This window comes from Numenius arquata, chromosome 12, assembly GCF_964106895.1.
Source record: "Numenius arquata chromosome 12, bNumArq3.hap1.1, whole genome shotgun sequence".
Lineage (NCBI taxonomy): Eukaryota > Metazoa > Chordata > Aves > Charadriiformes > Scolopacidae > Numenius > Numenius arquata.
In genome coordinates, this window is record NC_133587.1 from 22,019,351 (window position 1) to 22,033,165 (window position 13,815).

The 13,815-nt window shown below is 35.0% G+C and overlaps 1 protein-coding gene across 3 annotated transcripts in view; it reads left to right on the plus strand.

The window, feature by feature from the left end:
• The window catches only part of ABCB1 (ATP binding cassette subfamily B member 1), a 47,770-nt gene that overhangs the window by 12,309 nt on the left and 21,646 nt on the right, over nucleotides 1-13,815 (plus strand). For all 3 annotated transcript variants that reach the window (XM_074157158.1, XM_074157157.1, XM_074157156.1), the window contains 11 exons: nucleotides 62-186; nucleotides 950-1,121; nucleotides 2,784-2,897; nucleotides 3,847-3,957; nucleotides 6,598-6,723; nucleotides 6,911-7,114; nucleotides 7,494-7,664; nucleotides 10,090-10,251; nucleotides 11,832-12,014; nucleotides 12,829-12,975; nucleotides 13,301-13,405. In XM_074157158.1, the coding sequence (XP_074013259.1) occupies nucleotides 62-186; nucleotides 950-1,121; nucleotides 2,784-2,897; nucleotides 3,847-3,957; nucleotides 6,598-6,723; nucleotides 6,911-7,114; nucleotides 7,494-7,664; nucleotides 10,090-10,251; nucleotides 11,832-12,014; nucleotides 12,829-12,975; nucleotides 13,301-13,405 (1,620 nt within the window). The remainder of the gene's footprint in view (nucleotides 1-61; nucleotides 187-949; nucleotides 1,122-2,783; nucleotides 2,898-3,846; nucleotides 3,958-6,597; nucleotides 6,724-6,910; nucleotides 7,115-7,493; nucleotides 7,665-10,089; nucleotides 10,252-11,831; nucleotides 12,015-12,828; nucleotides 12,976-13,300; nucleotides 13,406-13,815) is intronic.

Sequence of the window (13,815 nt, forward strand, 5' to 3'; positions counted from 1 at the left end):
ATGAATTGCTTGAGCTCATTCTGGTTTTTTTTTCAAGTCAAAATATTTGATCCTGTATTAGGTTCTCTCTGCTTTCACTGACAAAGAACAAGCTGCATATGCAAAAGCAGGTGCTGTTGCAGAGGAAGTTCTGGCAGCAGTCCGTACTGTAATAGCTTTTGGAGGACAAGAAAAAGAAATTAAAAGGTAAGAACAATGGTTGCTTTCATCAGCTGATTTTGAAGTACTTGCTTCAGATGGTTTGAAATTTTCTTGTATCTTTGCTGTTCAAAGTCTGTCAAAACAAGTAAATATTGTGCTTCCTGCATTTTTAGGTAATGGGAAATTGTCTGTTACAGGCTAGTTTCACTACGTGTTGAAAGACAATTAGTTATTTTTCTAGAAAATGACAAAATAATTGGAGATATACTGTCTCTACTCTAGAAAGTGTACAAACTACTTTAAACATCACACAGTGAGAGCTTTAGACCAAAAAAAAGAGGCCCTGCCATGAGAAGAGATGATGGTATCCTTGGCAATCTGCTTACGCAGTAGTTGTGAAGGTACTAATAAACAATATCTCTATTTTTACTATACTATAAAACATCATTCTTGTGATATATTTTAACCTTTTATCTAAGCTAACAACAATAATCTCAAAACCTGTCATGAATGGTTTATGATCGAAGTTCACTGACCTGTGGGTTATTTAAGGAACCTGAATGCCAGTCCCTGAACTGCAATGCCATTTTTTTCTGTATACCAGGTGGGCTGATGTTGACCTTTTTAGAGTTACCTTAAATTCTCTGTGAAGCCTGTCAGGCTTGCCTTTGTACAGTCTTAGGGTTATATATTTTATATATCTTGTACTTTATGAGTGTTCTTTTTCTAACTCATCCACAAGAGTGTTGTGGCGCTGTGTGCCATGGTGCACGTCTGAGTCTATTTTAAACTTCTATCTTTCTTCCAGATACTATAAAAATCTCGAAGATGCAAAAAAGATTGGAATAAAAAAGGCCATTACATCTAATATTTCTATGGGTGCTGCTTTCTTACTGATATATGCTTCATATGCACTGGCCTTCTGGTATGGAACTACCTTGGTCATAGCTGATGATTACACTATTGGCAATGTTCTTACAGTAAGTATTAAAGAGTCAATTTCCAATAACAGTGAGAAATACTAAAGGAAATACATTAAAGTGTATTTTTGGAACTTATTTGAGTTTAATAAGAATTATGTGCCAAGATTGGCAAAATAGCATCCTTTCTTCTTTACAAAAAGATTCTCACCATGAGAGTCTACACACTGTTTCTATAGTATCTCAAAATCTACATTGAGCCAAATAAAACGTGTATTATTTTACACTGTTTCTACATCTTTTCTGACTTCCATATCATCAGACTGATATAAAAACAGTTCAATCAAAACCTTAAGTACTGTATCCTTCATAGCTGCTATTTGTTTTCAGACTTGTGGGGCCGAATGTATTTTCAGAATGCAGAGGCAAATGGTTTCTTTTTTAGCTGTTGTGTGGTCTAAGTAGATTATATTATTGATACTTTTCTTGTATTTTGCTCCATAAAAGCTTGGAATTACTTCTTAGTATTTTTAGAAATCAAGGGGGAGAAAAGATATACTTGTGATTAGGAAACATGTCACCAACTAACTGAAGAAAGAAAACCATAACTCATAAGTCATAATTTAAATTCTTCTCTTGATGTGGCAACGATTCTAGTTTCATATGAGATATCAAACAAATATAGTAAGAAGAATAACTTTGTTAACCATGATGAAACCCAGCCAGGAGATACTATATATATGTATATATCTTTTTTTTAAGCTACCTGTTTTATTTATGAATCACTCAAGTTTGTGAAAAATGGCTCTGATATGTGTTATTGGCTCTTTTGAACTTGCCTAATTTTTTTTAAAGGCAGGCTGGCATACAAAACATCTCAGTGAGGTTCATGCCCTTGTGTGTAATTTTTTTTCAGTTCGAAGTATTTGCAGTTTCTGTTGTCTATGTTGTACTTCATTCAAATGATGTTTTTATAACATGAAAGGGAGGGTGTTGCCTTGTTAGGTATCATGTCTGTGAATGGCCATTGTTGGAGAAAAGATGATGGGTGTGACAGGCCTTTGCTCTGATGTATTATGGCTCTTACTATGATCTCTGTTCGAGCAGTGAGTTTTTATTATTTTTGTTTTGATATTAGCTGAAAGCAATGAACTATGCTTCCTTGAGAAAATAATATATTTTTTCTTTTTCTGTTTTCTTCTTGTTTGCTTGCACTCACTCTCTTTCATGCCAGCACCCTTTATTACTTTGTGATGCAGAGGTTGCATTTATATACTTCTATTTCCCTGTCACTTTGAAAGCAGAATGATAGTGCTTTGCATATCTGTCTTTGTTCTGTTTGAAGACATGCAATATACTTTCTGGTCTTTGGAACATCTTTCGCCAAAGAATTAGTACAATAAATCCTTAGACATCAAGTGTAATTACACATCTTTTGGCATTGATTTGGCAGGTCTTGGTCACTTTTTCACTTCTTACCAATATGTTTGCAACATTCACACTGTGCAGGAGCTCAGTTCTCAGCTGAATCTTAAAAAGCCCTTTTCTTAATATTATTCTCTGTTTAAGAGTGAGTCATTTTTTTCCTTTAGTTCTAGATTCCTTAAACTTCTGTTAACAGGCTTGGAGACTCCTGACCCAAGGATATCTAATGTAAATACATAAATGTAATTCTCCGCTTATATAAGAAATTATATAAGTCACCAAAAACATTTCTTTCAGGTCTTTTTCTCTGTATTGATTGGAGCTTTCAGTATTGGACAGACTGCTCCAAGCATAGAAGCATTTGCGAGTGCAAGAGGAGCTGCCTATGCCATCTTTAATATCATAGACAATGTGAGTATCTTTCCCTCACTCTCATTTCAAAAGTGAGAGACCCTTCTTTTTAAAGTACAGGCACTATTTATGCACATGAAATTAGTGAGAGTAAATAACAGGGTGTAAAATAAGCAGAAATATAAACAAAAAAGCAGGTAGAATGTGTAATTATTAGTCAGTACCTCTTTGTCTGCTAGAGTTACCAGTTCTTGCTTCAAAGGTAAAAGTACTGGATCTCTGAATCACTTGGTGTTGGAGGTATCCTCTAATGTTTGTATCAAGAAGGGCATGTCTCTGGTGCTATATAGATATGTGATTACAGCCGATGTAGGTATACGAGCAGAGGTTTCAAGGTTACAGTGGCACCCCCAGTAGCGTGGGTGTTGGCGAATCGGTGAAACACAACCTGGTCATCTGGATATGTACTATGCCAAGAGAGTCTGAAATCAGGGAAGCTGTTATTTTACTAGCTAATGAATCTCTATGAAATGCAATTGCACGTTTCAGGTTATTGTTAAGACATGTTTCGAGTTCTAGACCCACCCTGGCTAGAAACAAAACCAGTGATGATTAAGAACTCTGTTTCTGCTTTGTGATCAGTGGATTGGTTCTTTCTCACACAAATCGTTTCAGCAGAAAGGGCAAAGCTATAAATGAAAAAAGTATGAACAGCTTATTAGAGATCATCTCAGGTTAATCATCACAGTTTTAAAGACAATGTACTAAATTCACACAAAAGCTTAAATGGAGAAATTATTGAAGTATTCTTGCATGAGCAGATTGTCAGTGTAGTAATGAGACTGCAAAGCATCATGCAATTTACATATTTCATAAATCTCACCTAAATTACTTTAAAATTACATTTAACATCTCTTCAGAGCGATGGTGTACTCCAGGACTCCTTTATGAAAAAAATCATAAGGAAATAAGTTGGTTTTTTTTGTTTTTGTTTTATTTTTTTGCACAGGAACCTCAGATTGACAGTTATTCAGAAACAGGTTACAAACCAGACCACATTAAAGGGAACTTGGAATTCCAAAATGTTTATTTCAACTATCCATCCAGACCAGATATTGAGGTACTGTAAATGAAACTTTATAGATATTACAGTTAAACATGTGGATCATTTGTTAGGAAAAAAAAGTCAGAAGTTGAAAAGTGAAAATATAACAATTCAAAGTTGTTTCTCTTATTTATATGAAACTATCTTCCCATCACTGATTTTAGCTAGAATTATTTACACCTGATAAATATTCTGAATATTTTTCTAAATATTCAGTCTAACGCTATACTCAGTGTGGCTATGCAATAAAACTTAAAGATTTATTGCTATCAGAATCTTAATTTATGCATCTGACTTGTGTTTGTGTAATAATAATGAGATAGTGGGTTTCAAAAGTACTTGCAATGCAGCTCTGTTAAGGTTATATCTAAACCAGTTAAAGAAAGCAGATCCAGTAAGGACTTGTTATATATGGAATGGAGCTCAGAATCTGTATTTTTCTGCCTAGACAGCAAAAATGTCTGCTTTTTAAAGCACTTTCATAAATCCAGAGTCTTAATGCAGTGGAGGTGGAAGACATTTCAATGATTTCTGAAAATATTTTCACGAAGAGTGTCTTTGCACTATGTAACTATTCCCTTCCCTACCTTGAAGGAAAATCACTGACCTAAAGGGATAAAGGGATCTTTTTTACTTTCAATAGGCACAAAGGAAAGACAGAGAGCTTTCTTTTTATGACATTTTTACTCATAAATATATTAAATATTTTGGCTTTTCTTTCTATCAAGAAAGTGAATAAAGTGAACGTGCTTGATTTTTCTATAGAAATATAAATGAAAAGACAACTATTGATCTCATTGGATTATTTTATATGTTTAAACAGGTATAATATGAATACAGATTTCTCCCTTATGGTTTCAGAGACAATAATTATAGGAAGTTAAGGCTACACAAAATATTTACTAAGTATTTCATAAATTATACTAAAAAGAAAAATGAGGAGGTGAAATAACTCAGGGTATTTAATTTCTGCCTAAGTTTAACCTACCTGACTTTCAAGTTAACTCTTTTTTTCAACAGGATTAAGTGAAGCAAAGTAACTGACAGGCAGGATGAAAATTGCAAATTACTTCCTATCTCACTAGACTGATTTATTTGCTGGGCTTACTCTCTCTTCTCTGTTTGCTTTAAGTTGTTTGAAACAGCCTAAATAGATTTAATTACGGATTTTATTTTGGTGTAGGAAAAAGGTTCTGATCAACAGTCCAATGAAATCAGTGGTAATCCACAAGTTTTTGATCAACTTCTATTCGCTACTTTATTTGTGTTAGATTTGTTTGAGTTATTATATGTAAAGTCGTAAACTAAATTATCTATAGCATTGTGACCAGACAATTAAATAAGGGTGCTTCATAAATTTTCAGTTGTTATTACTTACATTGGTCTTCTTGTTTTGATCTAAAAATATTATAGCAAAATAAGACATACTAACAGTTATGATTTTTCTATGCCTAAACAGTTAGATATATTTCACTTGTAAAGCACAAAAGTACTGGTACTAAGGGTGAAGAGGCAGCGGTAGTGCCAAGGGTAGAAATTTAGGAAGAAAGAGACAGTAACAAGGACACAGGGCTGCAAGGTATTGGGAAATACATTGGGAGAGTATTGGAACATATATATTGGTGCAAGATTGTACATTTAGAATGGAAAAATGCACTCAGCCATGAGGCAGATATTGACATTCAGGTATGCATAGTTCATTGTAGCCTAGTCCTTCTAGAACACTAATTAGCAAAATATATGCTTTTCTCATTTCAGTGTACATTTCCAACCACAGAGGTTTTACAAAGTAGTGAAATCTTTACAGATTCCTGTACACCTTTTGTCTGTGTAAAGTAGAAACAAAAGCACTTTATTCCTTTTTCCCTATTGTTTTATCTTCTTACTAGGTGGGCTAAATTAAACATATATGTCATGGACAAGATAACTGTGTGCCTATTCTCCAGCCCCACTACACAGCCTAATACAGGTTATATTCTTGAAAATAAAACGAAAGAGCAATTACATGGCACCAAAGAGCTACATTTACTGTTAGTAAGAGTCCCAAGAAAAGCAAAACTTTGTATCTTCAATGGTTTTGAAATGCTATATTTTATGCTAACTAGTACAAAAAGGTCATATATCATGCAATGAAATGTCACTGTTGTAAAGAAGTCCCACCAGCAATCCTAATCAAAAGGGGAAAAATTAAGGGTACTTCAAGGTTACTGAAAAGACATTTTCTCCAAAACAATGTAGAATATATTCTGTCTCTTTTAACTGTGACTTTACTGTACAATAGTTTTCCTGTAGCTTGCATGGTGCATTAAAGAAAAAAGTGAGGCAACATAAAACAGAAATATTGCATCATATTGTTTCTATATTATATTTTTGTTATGGGTAGTAATCATGTTACAAGTGGTTCATGATATGGGTAATTGTGTAGTGTGTTCTATAATACAATATTGATATTGGACCAGATGTAAGTATGAAGAAAATTAAGCTGAAGTAATTAGTTACCCAAAAATTAAACTCTCATGTTTATAAATTTTATTTTGTATCAGATTCTACTATAAGTACAAAGGACATTTTATTGTAGTCTTTAGAGTTTCTTCAAATCTACACCGACATTTTTACACACTGTTATGGTTTTGGTCACCTTTCTTACATGCGCAGATACTGAAGGGCTTGAATCTCAAGATTAGTTGTGGCCAGACAGTGGCCCTGGTTGGTGGCAGCGGCTGTGGGAAAAGTACAACTGTTCAGCTCATCCAGAGATTTTACGATCCCAGGGAAGGCACGGTAAGATATCTCAAGTGAGAGGACTGCTCTGTGTGTCCCAGGTGTTGCAAGTCTAGTTCTGGCCTCACTGCCCTTGTTCCAGTGACATGGTAAATTCTCCCCTAAAAAGGCTTGGGGAGACCTGGGGAGAGAGGTTCCTTGACCAAAACACTTAGTGAACAGTTTTTGTCTGCTTCCCTTTGCTTAGGTGACCATTGATGGGCAGGATATTAAGACCTTAAACGTAAGATATCTGCGGGAGATTATTGGTGTGGTGAGTCAGGAGCCCGTGCTCTTTGCTACTACCATTGCAGAAAATATTCGTTACGGCCGTGAGGACGTCACCATGGAAGAGATTGAAAAAGCTACCAAGGAAGCAAATGCTTATGACTTCATCATGAAGCTACCCCACGTAAGCAAACCAGCTGTCCTGCTGAAAAAAATTAATTCTATAGCTTCTTGTACCAAATAGGTCTTTAGAATGGATTCTTGTAAACAAAGGAAGCTGTTTTCCAGAGCTGTGAATATGCAGAGCTTCCTCATAACTTTTGAGAATAATGTTAATTCTTTAGGTCATGACTTGATGAGCTTTTGAAGAACTATTAGAATTCCAGGGCCACAAACAATGAGGCAGCTCTATCCAAGTGGGTGTTTATCCTGCAGTGTTTTAGAGGAAGGAGAAGGTGCCGCCGGGGTTCCTAACACTGATGTGCCTTTTCTTTACACTGCCTTTCTTTGGCGAAAGGACTGTGCCACAGAATGTTTTGGAAACATGTGTGGTTGTCTTGTAGAAGTTTGAAACCGTGGTTGGAGAAAGAGGGGCACAGCTGAGTGGAGGCCAGAAGCAAAGAATAGCCATTGCCCGAGCTCTGGTTCGCAATCCTAAAATTCTTCTGCTTGATGAGGCAACGTCAGCTTTGGATACTGAGAGTGAATCAGTTGTACAGGCAGCACTGGACAAGGTCAGTAGTGTTCTAAAATGAAGCAGGTAAGCAGGAGCCTAATACTTACTTTTTTTCCAGACGTTTGTTGAAAATGCTCCAAGAAATAGAGATCCTTAAAACACAAGAAAAACTTGATTTCGCCATATATTCTCTGTGCAGAGAATTTCTGAGATCCTGCAGGTATTACAGAGAGGAATCTTGTTTCAAGTGTGAAGATGGAATTATATTTTCTGCATTATTAAGCTTCAATCAATGTTTTCTTGGTGTAAATACTATCCCCTGCGATTATCTGTCTTAGACATGCATGTTGTTGTTAGGCACCTACTTAATTAACTTGTGTTTTAAGCCTGGCAGACAAAGTGCTACCAACATGTCATAAGTGATTGTAGCAGTAACTTGCCAGGAAACACTCCAAGGAAACATTTGCTTCAGTTAACATGAATATGTCTAGGTGCTTGCTTTGTTCTTAGAGTAGAGCTGTATCACTAAGAGACAGCTGATCCCTGGTGCAACTCAGGAGTCTCTATATTCATAATGGGACTGTACTCCCAAATGGTATTCTGAATTTAGTCAGTTGGATTCTGCTGGAGTACTGTAATGTTTCCCACTGATGTTGGATAAAGACAGTTTGAGGAGAATTATTAATGGAAACTCATTTAATAGAGAAGTTATTTGTCTAGCTTTTCTTGGTCACATTATTTTATAAATTTGGATCCTCATAAACTTTTGGAGAAGACATAGGGAATCATAGAATCAAAGAATGGTTTGGGTTGGAAGAGAGCTTTAAAGATCATCTAGTCAAACCCCTCTGCCATGGACAGGGACATCTTTCACAAGATCAGGTTGCTCAAAGCCCTGTCCAACCTAACTTTGAACACTTCCAGTGATGGAGAACCCACAACTTCTCTGGGCAACCTGTTCCAGTGTCTCACCACCCTCATTGTAAAAAATTTCTTCCTTATATCCAATTGAAATCTACTTTCTTTGGGTTTAAAACCATCATTCATTCTCCTGTCTCTACAGGCCCTGGTAAAAAGTCTCTCTGCACCTACCTTATAAGCCCCCTTCATATACTGAAAGGCCACAATAAGGTCTCCCCAGAGCCTTCGCTATTGCAGGCTGAACAACCCCAGCTCTCTCAGTCTTCATAGGAGAGGTCTTTCAGCCCTCTGGTCATTTTTGTGGCCCTCCTCTGGACTCACTCAAACAAGCCCATGTCTTTCTTGTACTTGGGACTCCAGAGCTGGATGCAGTACTTCGGGTGGGGTCTCACCAGAGTGGAGAGTAGAAGGGGAGAATCACCTCCCTCAACTTGCTGCCCACACTTCTTTTGATGCAGCCCAGGATACAATTGGCTTACTGGGCTGCAAGTGCAAATAGTTGGCTAATATCTGATTTTTCATCCACCAGTATTCCCAAGTCCTTCTCTGCAGGGCTGCTCTCCATTCCTTCGTCCCCCAGTCTGTATGGATATTGAGGATTACCCTGGCCAAGGTGCAGGGCCTTGCACTTGACCTTTTTGAACTCTGTGAGGTTCACATGTGCCTACTCCTCAAGCCTGTTAAGGTCCCTCTGGATGCCATCCCTTCCCTCAAGCAAATCAACTGCACCACTCAGCTTGGTGTCATCTGCAAACTTGCCGAGTGCGCGCTCAATCACATTTATCTATATCAATGACGAAGATATTAAATATTATGGGTCCCAATATAGACTCTTGAGGCATGTCACTGAAGATGAGCTCCATCCAGGTTCCAACAAAATTCCACTGCTTGGGATTATTACTTTGATTATTTAAACTAAAAGTTTTTTGATCATTTTAATACAATCTGGTAATGAAAACAGCAAGTTGTGACATTTGATACATTACGTGCAATAGGCGCGTAAGTATCCAAAGATAGGTAGGTAGTTAAAACGTATTTCACATGAAATTATAGAGAACTTTCTTTTGATTGAAGCTACTTGAGTCGGCAATGACTCAAAACTTAAAACACTGAAATTCTTTAAATGTCAGCATAAAATATTTTCTAATGCTTCTGAGTATAAATTATCCTTCACAGATTTTAAGGTTTACACAAACAACTATGAGCTTAAATATAAAAACTTTTAGCATTGTTAAAATTTTAAGTTTTGTAATATCATAACATGTTAAAATTTTAAATATTGACAATTTTTTTAAGATATCTGTGATCCAAATTTGATGGTTTTATGTGCCATAGTAAAAGATTGTCTCTAATATTAACTTTCATGCTAAAGATTAGGGTTTTATGTTTATGTTTTCTGTTTTAAGGAACGCATTGAAATCTCTTTTTAATTTTTTATTGAAAGTTATAGTTTTCTGTGAACAATTTTAATGTTTCTCTTAGGTCTTACTCAACTCTAATATGAAGATGAACAATTTTTGAATACACTTAGAAATACTCATATTAAATATTGTTATTTCTAGGCAAGGGAAGGACGCACAACAGTTGTAGTAGCTCATCGATTGTCAACAGTCCGAAATGCAGATCTTATAGCTGTGTTCGAAGGTGGAGTTATCACAGAACAAGGGAATCATTTCAAATTGCTTGAGAGAAAGGGAATCTACTACAAACTTGTTAACATGCAGGTACTTTTTTCTCACTAGCTGTTGCCTCATTGTCTTTTTTGTATTCCATGCCCATGGTTATTGTATGCTCTCAGAAGTATGGGGAATTCTGCAGCGTATTTTGTTAACACCAAAAAAATTACGTACTTTGAAAGTAGAGCAGTAATTTGAGAGAGAAGACCACTAGTTTTGACACCGGATCTATTTAAACCCAGGATAATACATTCTTAATCCTCTAGGGATTTGAGCTTAAAAGATTATTCTACGTTTTCCTTTCATGCAATTAATGTAGAGCAGCTGACTACAGTAGTTTTCTATTCCATTGCTTGTTCTTAGCCTATGATAAAAGGTAAAACACAGTAGCTGATATAGGAGGAATAGAGCATGCATATTTTAAGCTGTTTAATTATAATACTTCATACTGAATTTCTTTCTGAAGAAAAAAAATGTGGAGGAATAGGAGAAAAAGTAAAATAATCCAGCTATGCTGAATGCAAAATTATGTGCACTTTTAAACTTATGTAGCCAGAAATAAAGAGATTAGAAATTAATATATCGGAAATGTATTAATTATGAAGCGAATAACAGAATACTTTGGTACATTCCAACGTCCCATGCGATAGTTTGGTTATAGCTGAGCTTCACTGTAGCCTTCTGTGTCACTAGTGTTTTACTGCATAACCACCATGCCCATTAAAGGAAGTGAAACTGCTGTCTCAGTATGTCAGACTGGAAAGAGTAAACCAGGCCAATTAAAATTCAGAAAATAACTACAAGTATGCATTTGGTCACCTTAGATTCAAAGTAACTTTGTATTCAAACAAATGTGATAATGGAAAAAGTTAGGAAATATAAAATGGAAAGAAAACAAAAAAGAATGCAAAATATAAAAAAATGAAAAGAAAGCAAAAAAAAGTTCTTTTGATTAGAGGTACAAAAAGCAGTAAGAAATAAAAACTTTCTGGAAGAAAAAAAATACAAGTTGAAAACAACTTTGAATCCATTACTGTTAAGCACCTTAGTGGTGGGTAGACATTTATTCATTCTGTCAAAGAAACTGGCAAAACAACCCCAAAAGTAGGGCTCTGTACCAGAGTGTTCAAATTTTTCAGTTAGAATCTCTTTTTGACCTCTTCCGTCCTGAACTTCGTTATTACATTTTAAGTCAAGAATTTTTAAGTGTTCTGCGGTAAAGAAGGGTAATTTTTTCTCACTTCATGAATAAACAGTGTATCCACTGAAAACTCTTTCAAAAAAATCCCAAGATGGGTGCAAATGGTTTACACTCAATTTAAAACTCTTTTAGGAGTTAATTCATAAAAAAAGAGCAGCTGCTTCTACTCCCCTGCTCTCCACTTAGTTCAAGTATTTCCTTGAGAGGTAGGGTACTCTTAGATATGAATCAAGCTCTGAAGATAGACATCTACTCAAATATAATACAGGTTTTCATATCTGCTTTATAGCATTATGTATTGTTTTCCTCATATCTCTTTCCACTGAAACAATCAAAGTTAGTTTTACTTTGATTACCTAATAATTTTTAAAAGTTCAAAGTAATACAGGTATAGTTAATCTTAGCATCATGTTCTTTCCTCTATTAGGCAATAGAAGCTGAAGCTCCATCATCAGAAAAATATGAGAATGTACTTAGTGTCAAAAAAAGTGAATCTGAAGCAGAATTTGAAGAATCCTTAACAAAGGGATTGAGAAGACGATCAACTCGGAGAAGCATGAAAAAGCCAGGAGCACAAAATGGTGATCCTGATGAGAAAACTAGTTCACCTGTAAGTATCTTTGCAACCCTGTTTGTGAACTTTGGTTCCTTTCAACAAAGTATGTTGAAATTATATTCATTATCCTGCTCTAGAAAGGTACAAGAAGAAGGAGGCATTTGGAAGGGGTGAAAAAAACATGAGAATTTTCTCATTCTAAATAGCCTTTGATTAATAGTGTCCATAACTTGTTTTGTTATTCTCACCATTAATGTTTATACAAATAAAATTGGACTTTAAAAATCTATAACAAGAAGGAGTTTATTCTTGAAAATCAATTTGCTATAAAAGAAACATACTTACATATATTTGCATACCATACAGACATAGTCTATACAGGTTAAGCATTCGTTTTTGGATCAGAAAGAGAACATTTGACCCAACATAAAACTCTTAGAGGAAACCTTACAAAAAAAAATCATACTACAAATATAATTGCATTCATATTTGCAACAAATATTTTGCCATTATAAATCGCTTAATGAACAATTAATTAATTTAGTCCGGGATTACACTCAACAATATGCCCAGAATGAATAATTCAGTCACTGTTGACCAATACCAAGAGTATTGATCAATGAAAATGATATAAATAAACTAAAATATGATGACAAGAGCTGTAGATATGTTCTAACAGCTCTTTTTTCCTGGTATTTAAATAACAAAAAGAAATGTACAATCTGCTAATTTTTTGTGTTATTAAAATATACATTTTAAATTCCCCTGAGTAGATTCTGGGAGTAGGAAATTGAGTATTAATCTCTCTTTTTCTCCATATTTCTCCAAATACATACATGTTTATCCTAACAGAATTCTAATTTCATAGGATGAAGAATTACCTCCAGCTTCATTTCTGAAAATTATGAAGTTGAACAAAACGGAATGGCCATACTTTGTAGCTGGAGTTTTATGTGCAATTGTCAATGGAGCTTTACAACCTGCATTTGCAATCATATTTTCAGAAATCATAGGGGTAAGTTTGAATAAAATATGCAAAAAATTATAAAGCCCACAAAATTTATCTTTAATAAAATCAGATCTTAAACAATCACAACATAGTGAAGCTGAGGAGTGGATGAAGCACTATTACAAAAATATGAAGAATTATATGAGATTTATAAAATCCTAAAAATTTTGCTACAACCTGAAATTTGCTTGTTATATCTATAGTCACATGTAACATATGCTTAATTTTATATGAATGCAAATGACTACCAAACATAGTTACTGAGAAATATGGAAGAATTTTAGATTATTAGTTGATTTTTAAAGATGTTGTTTTAAATATTATTTTATAGATTTTTTCAGAAACCGATGACAAAATTTTAAGAGAAAAGAGCAACTTGTATTCACTGCTGTTTTTAGTACTTGGGATCATTTCCTTTTTTACTTTCTTTTTTCAGGTATGTTTTATTATTTTAGCTTTATTATAATTGTTCATCACATTTTAGAAACCAGATCTGAAATTTACTAAAAATGTTTATCTTCTTAATACATATCTCCAACTTAAACCAGAATTTATGGTTCTAGATGTGCCTTGTGCTAAACTGTATCTTTTTTGACGTAGAGCTTCTCATGTGTTAGAGACCTTCCAACCTATTCTGACCTCTTAACTTCAGAAATTCCCTTCTTCTCAGCAGTCAAATACCTCTCAGCATGAAACTCTGGATTCTCTTACTATTTTTTCTGTTGCCACCTAAAAGTCAACCCCTCCAGCCTTTCACTGTACCACTCCCTTTTTACCCTCAAGCACCCCTGTTTGAGTCTGTTAGTAACTGCAAATTTACCAATCTCCTGCCTTACCTCTCCATTT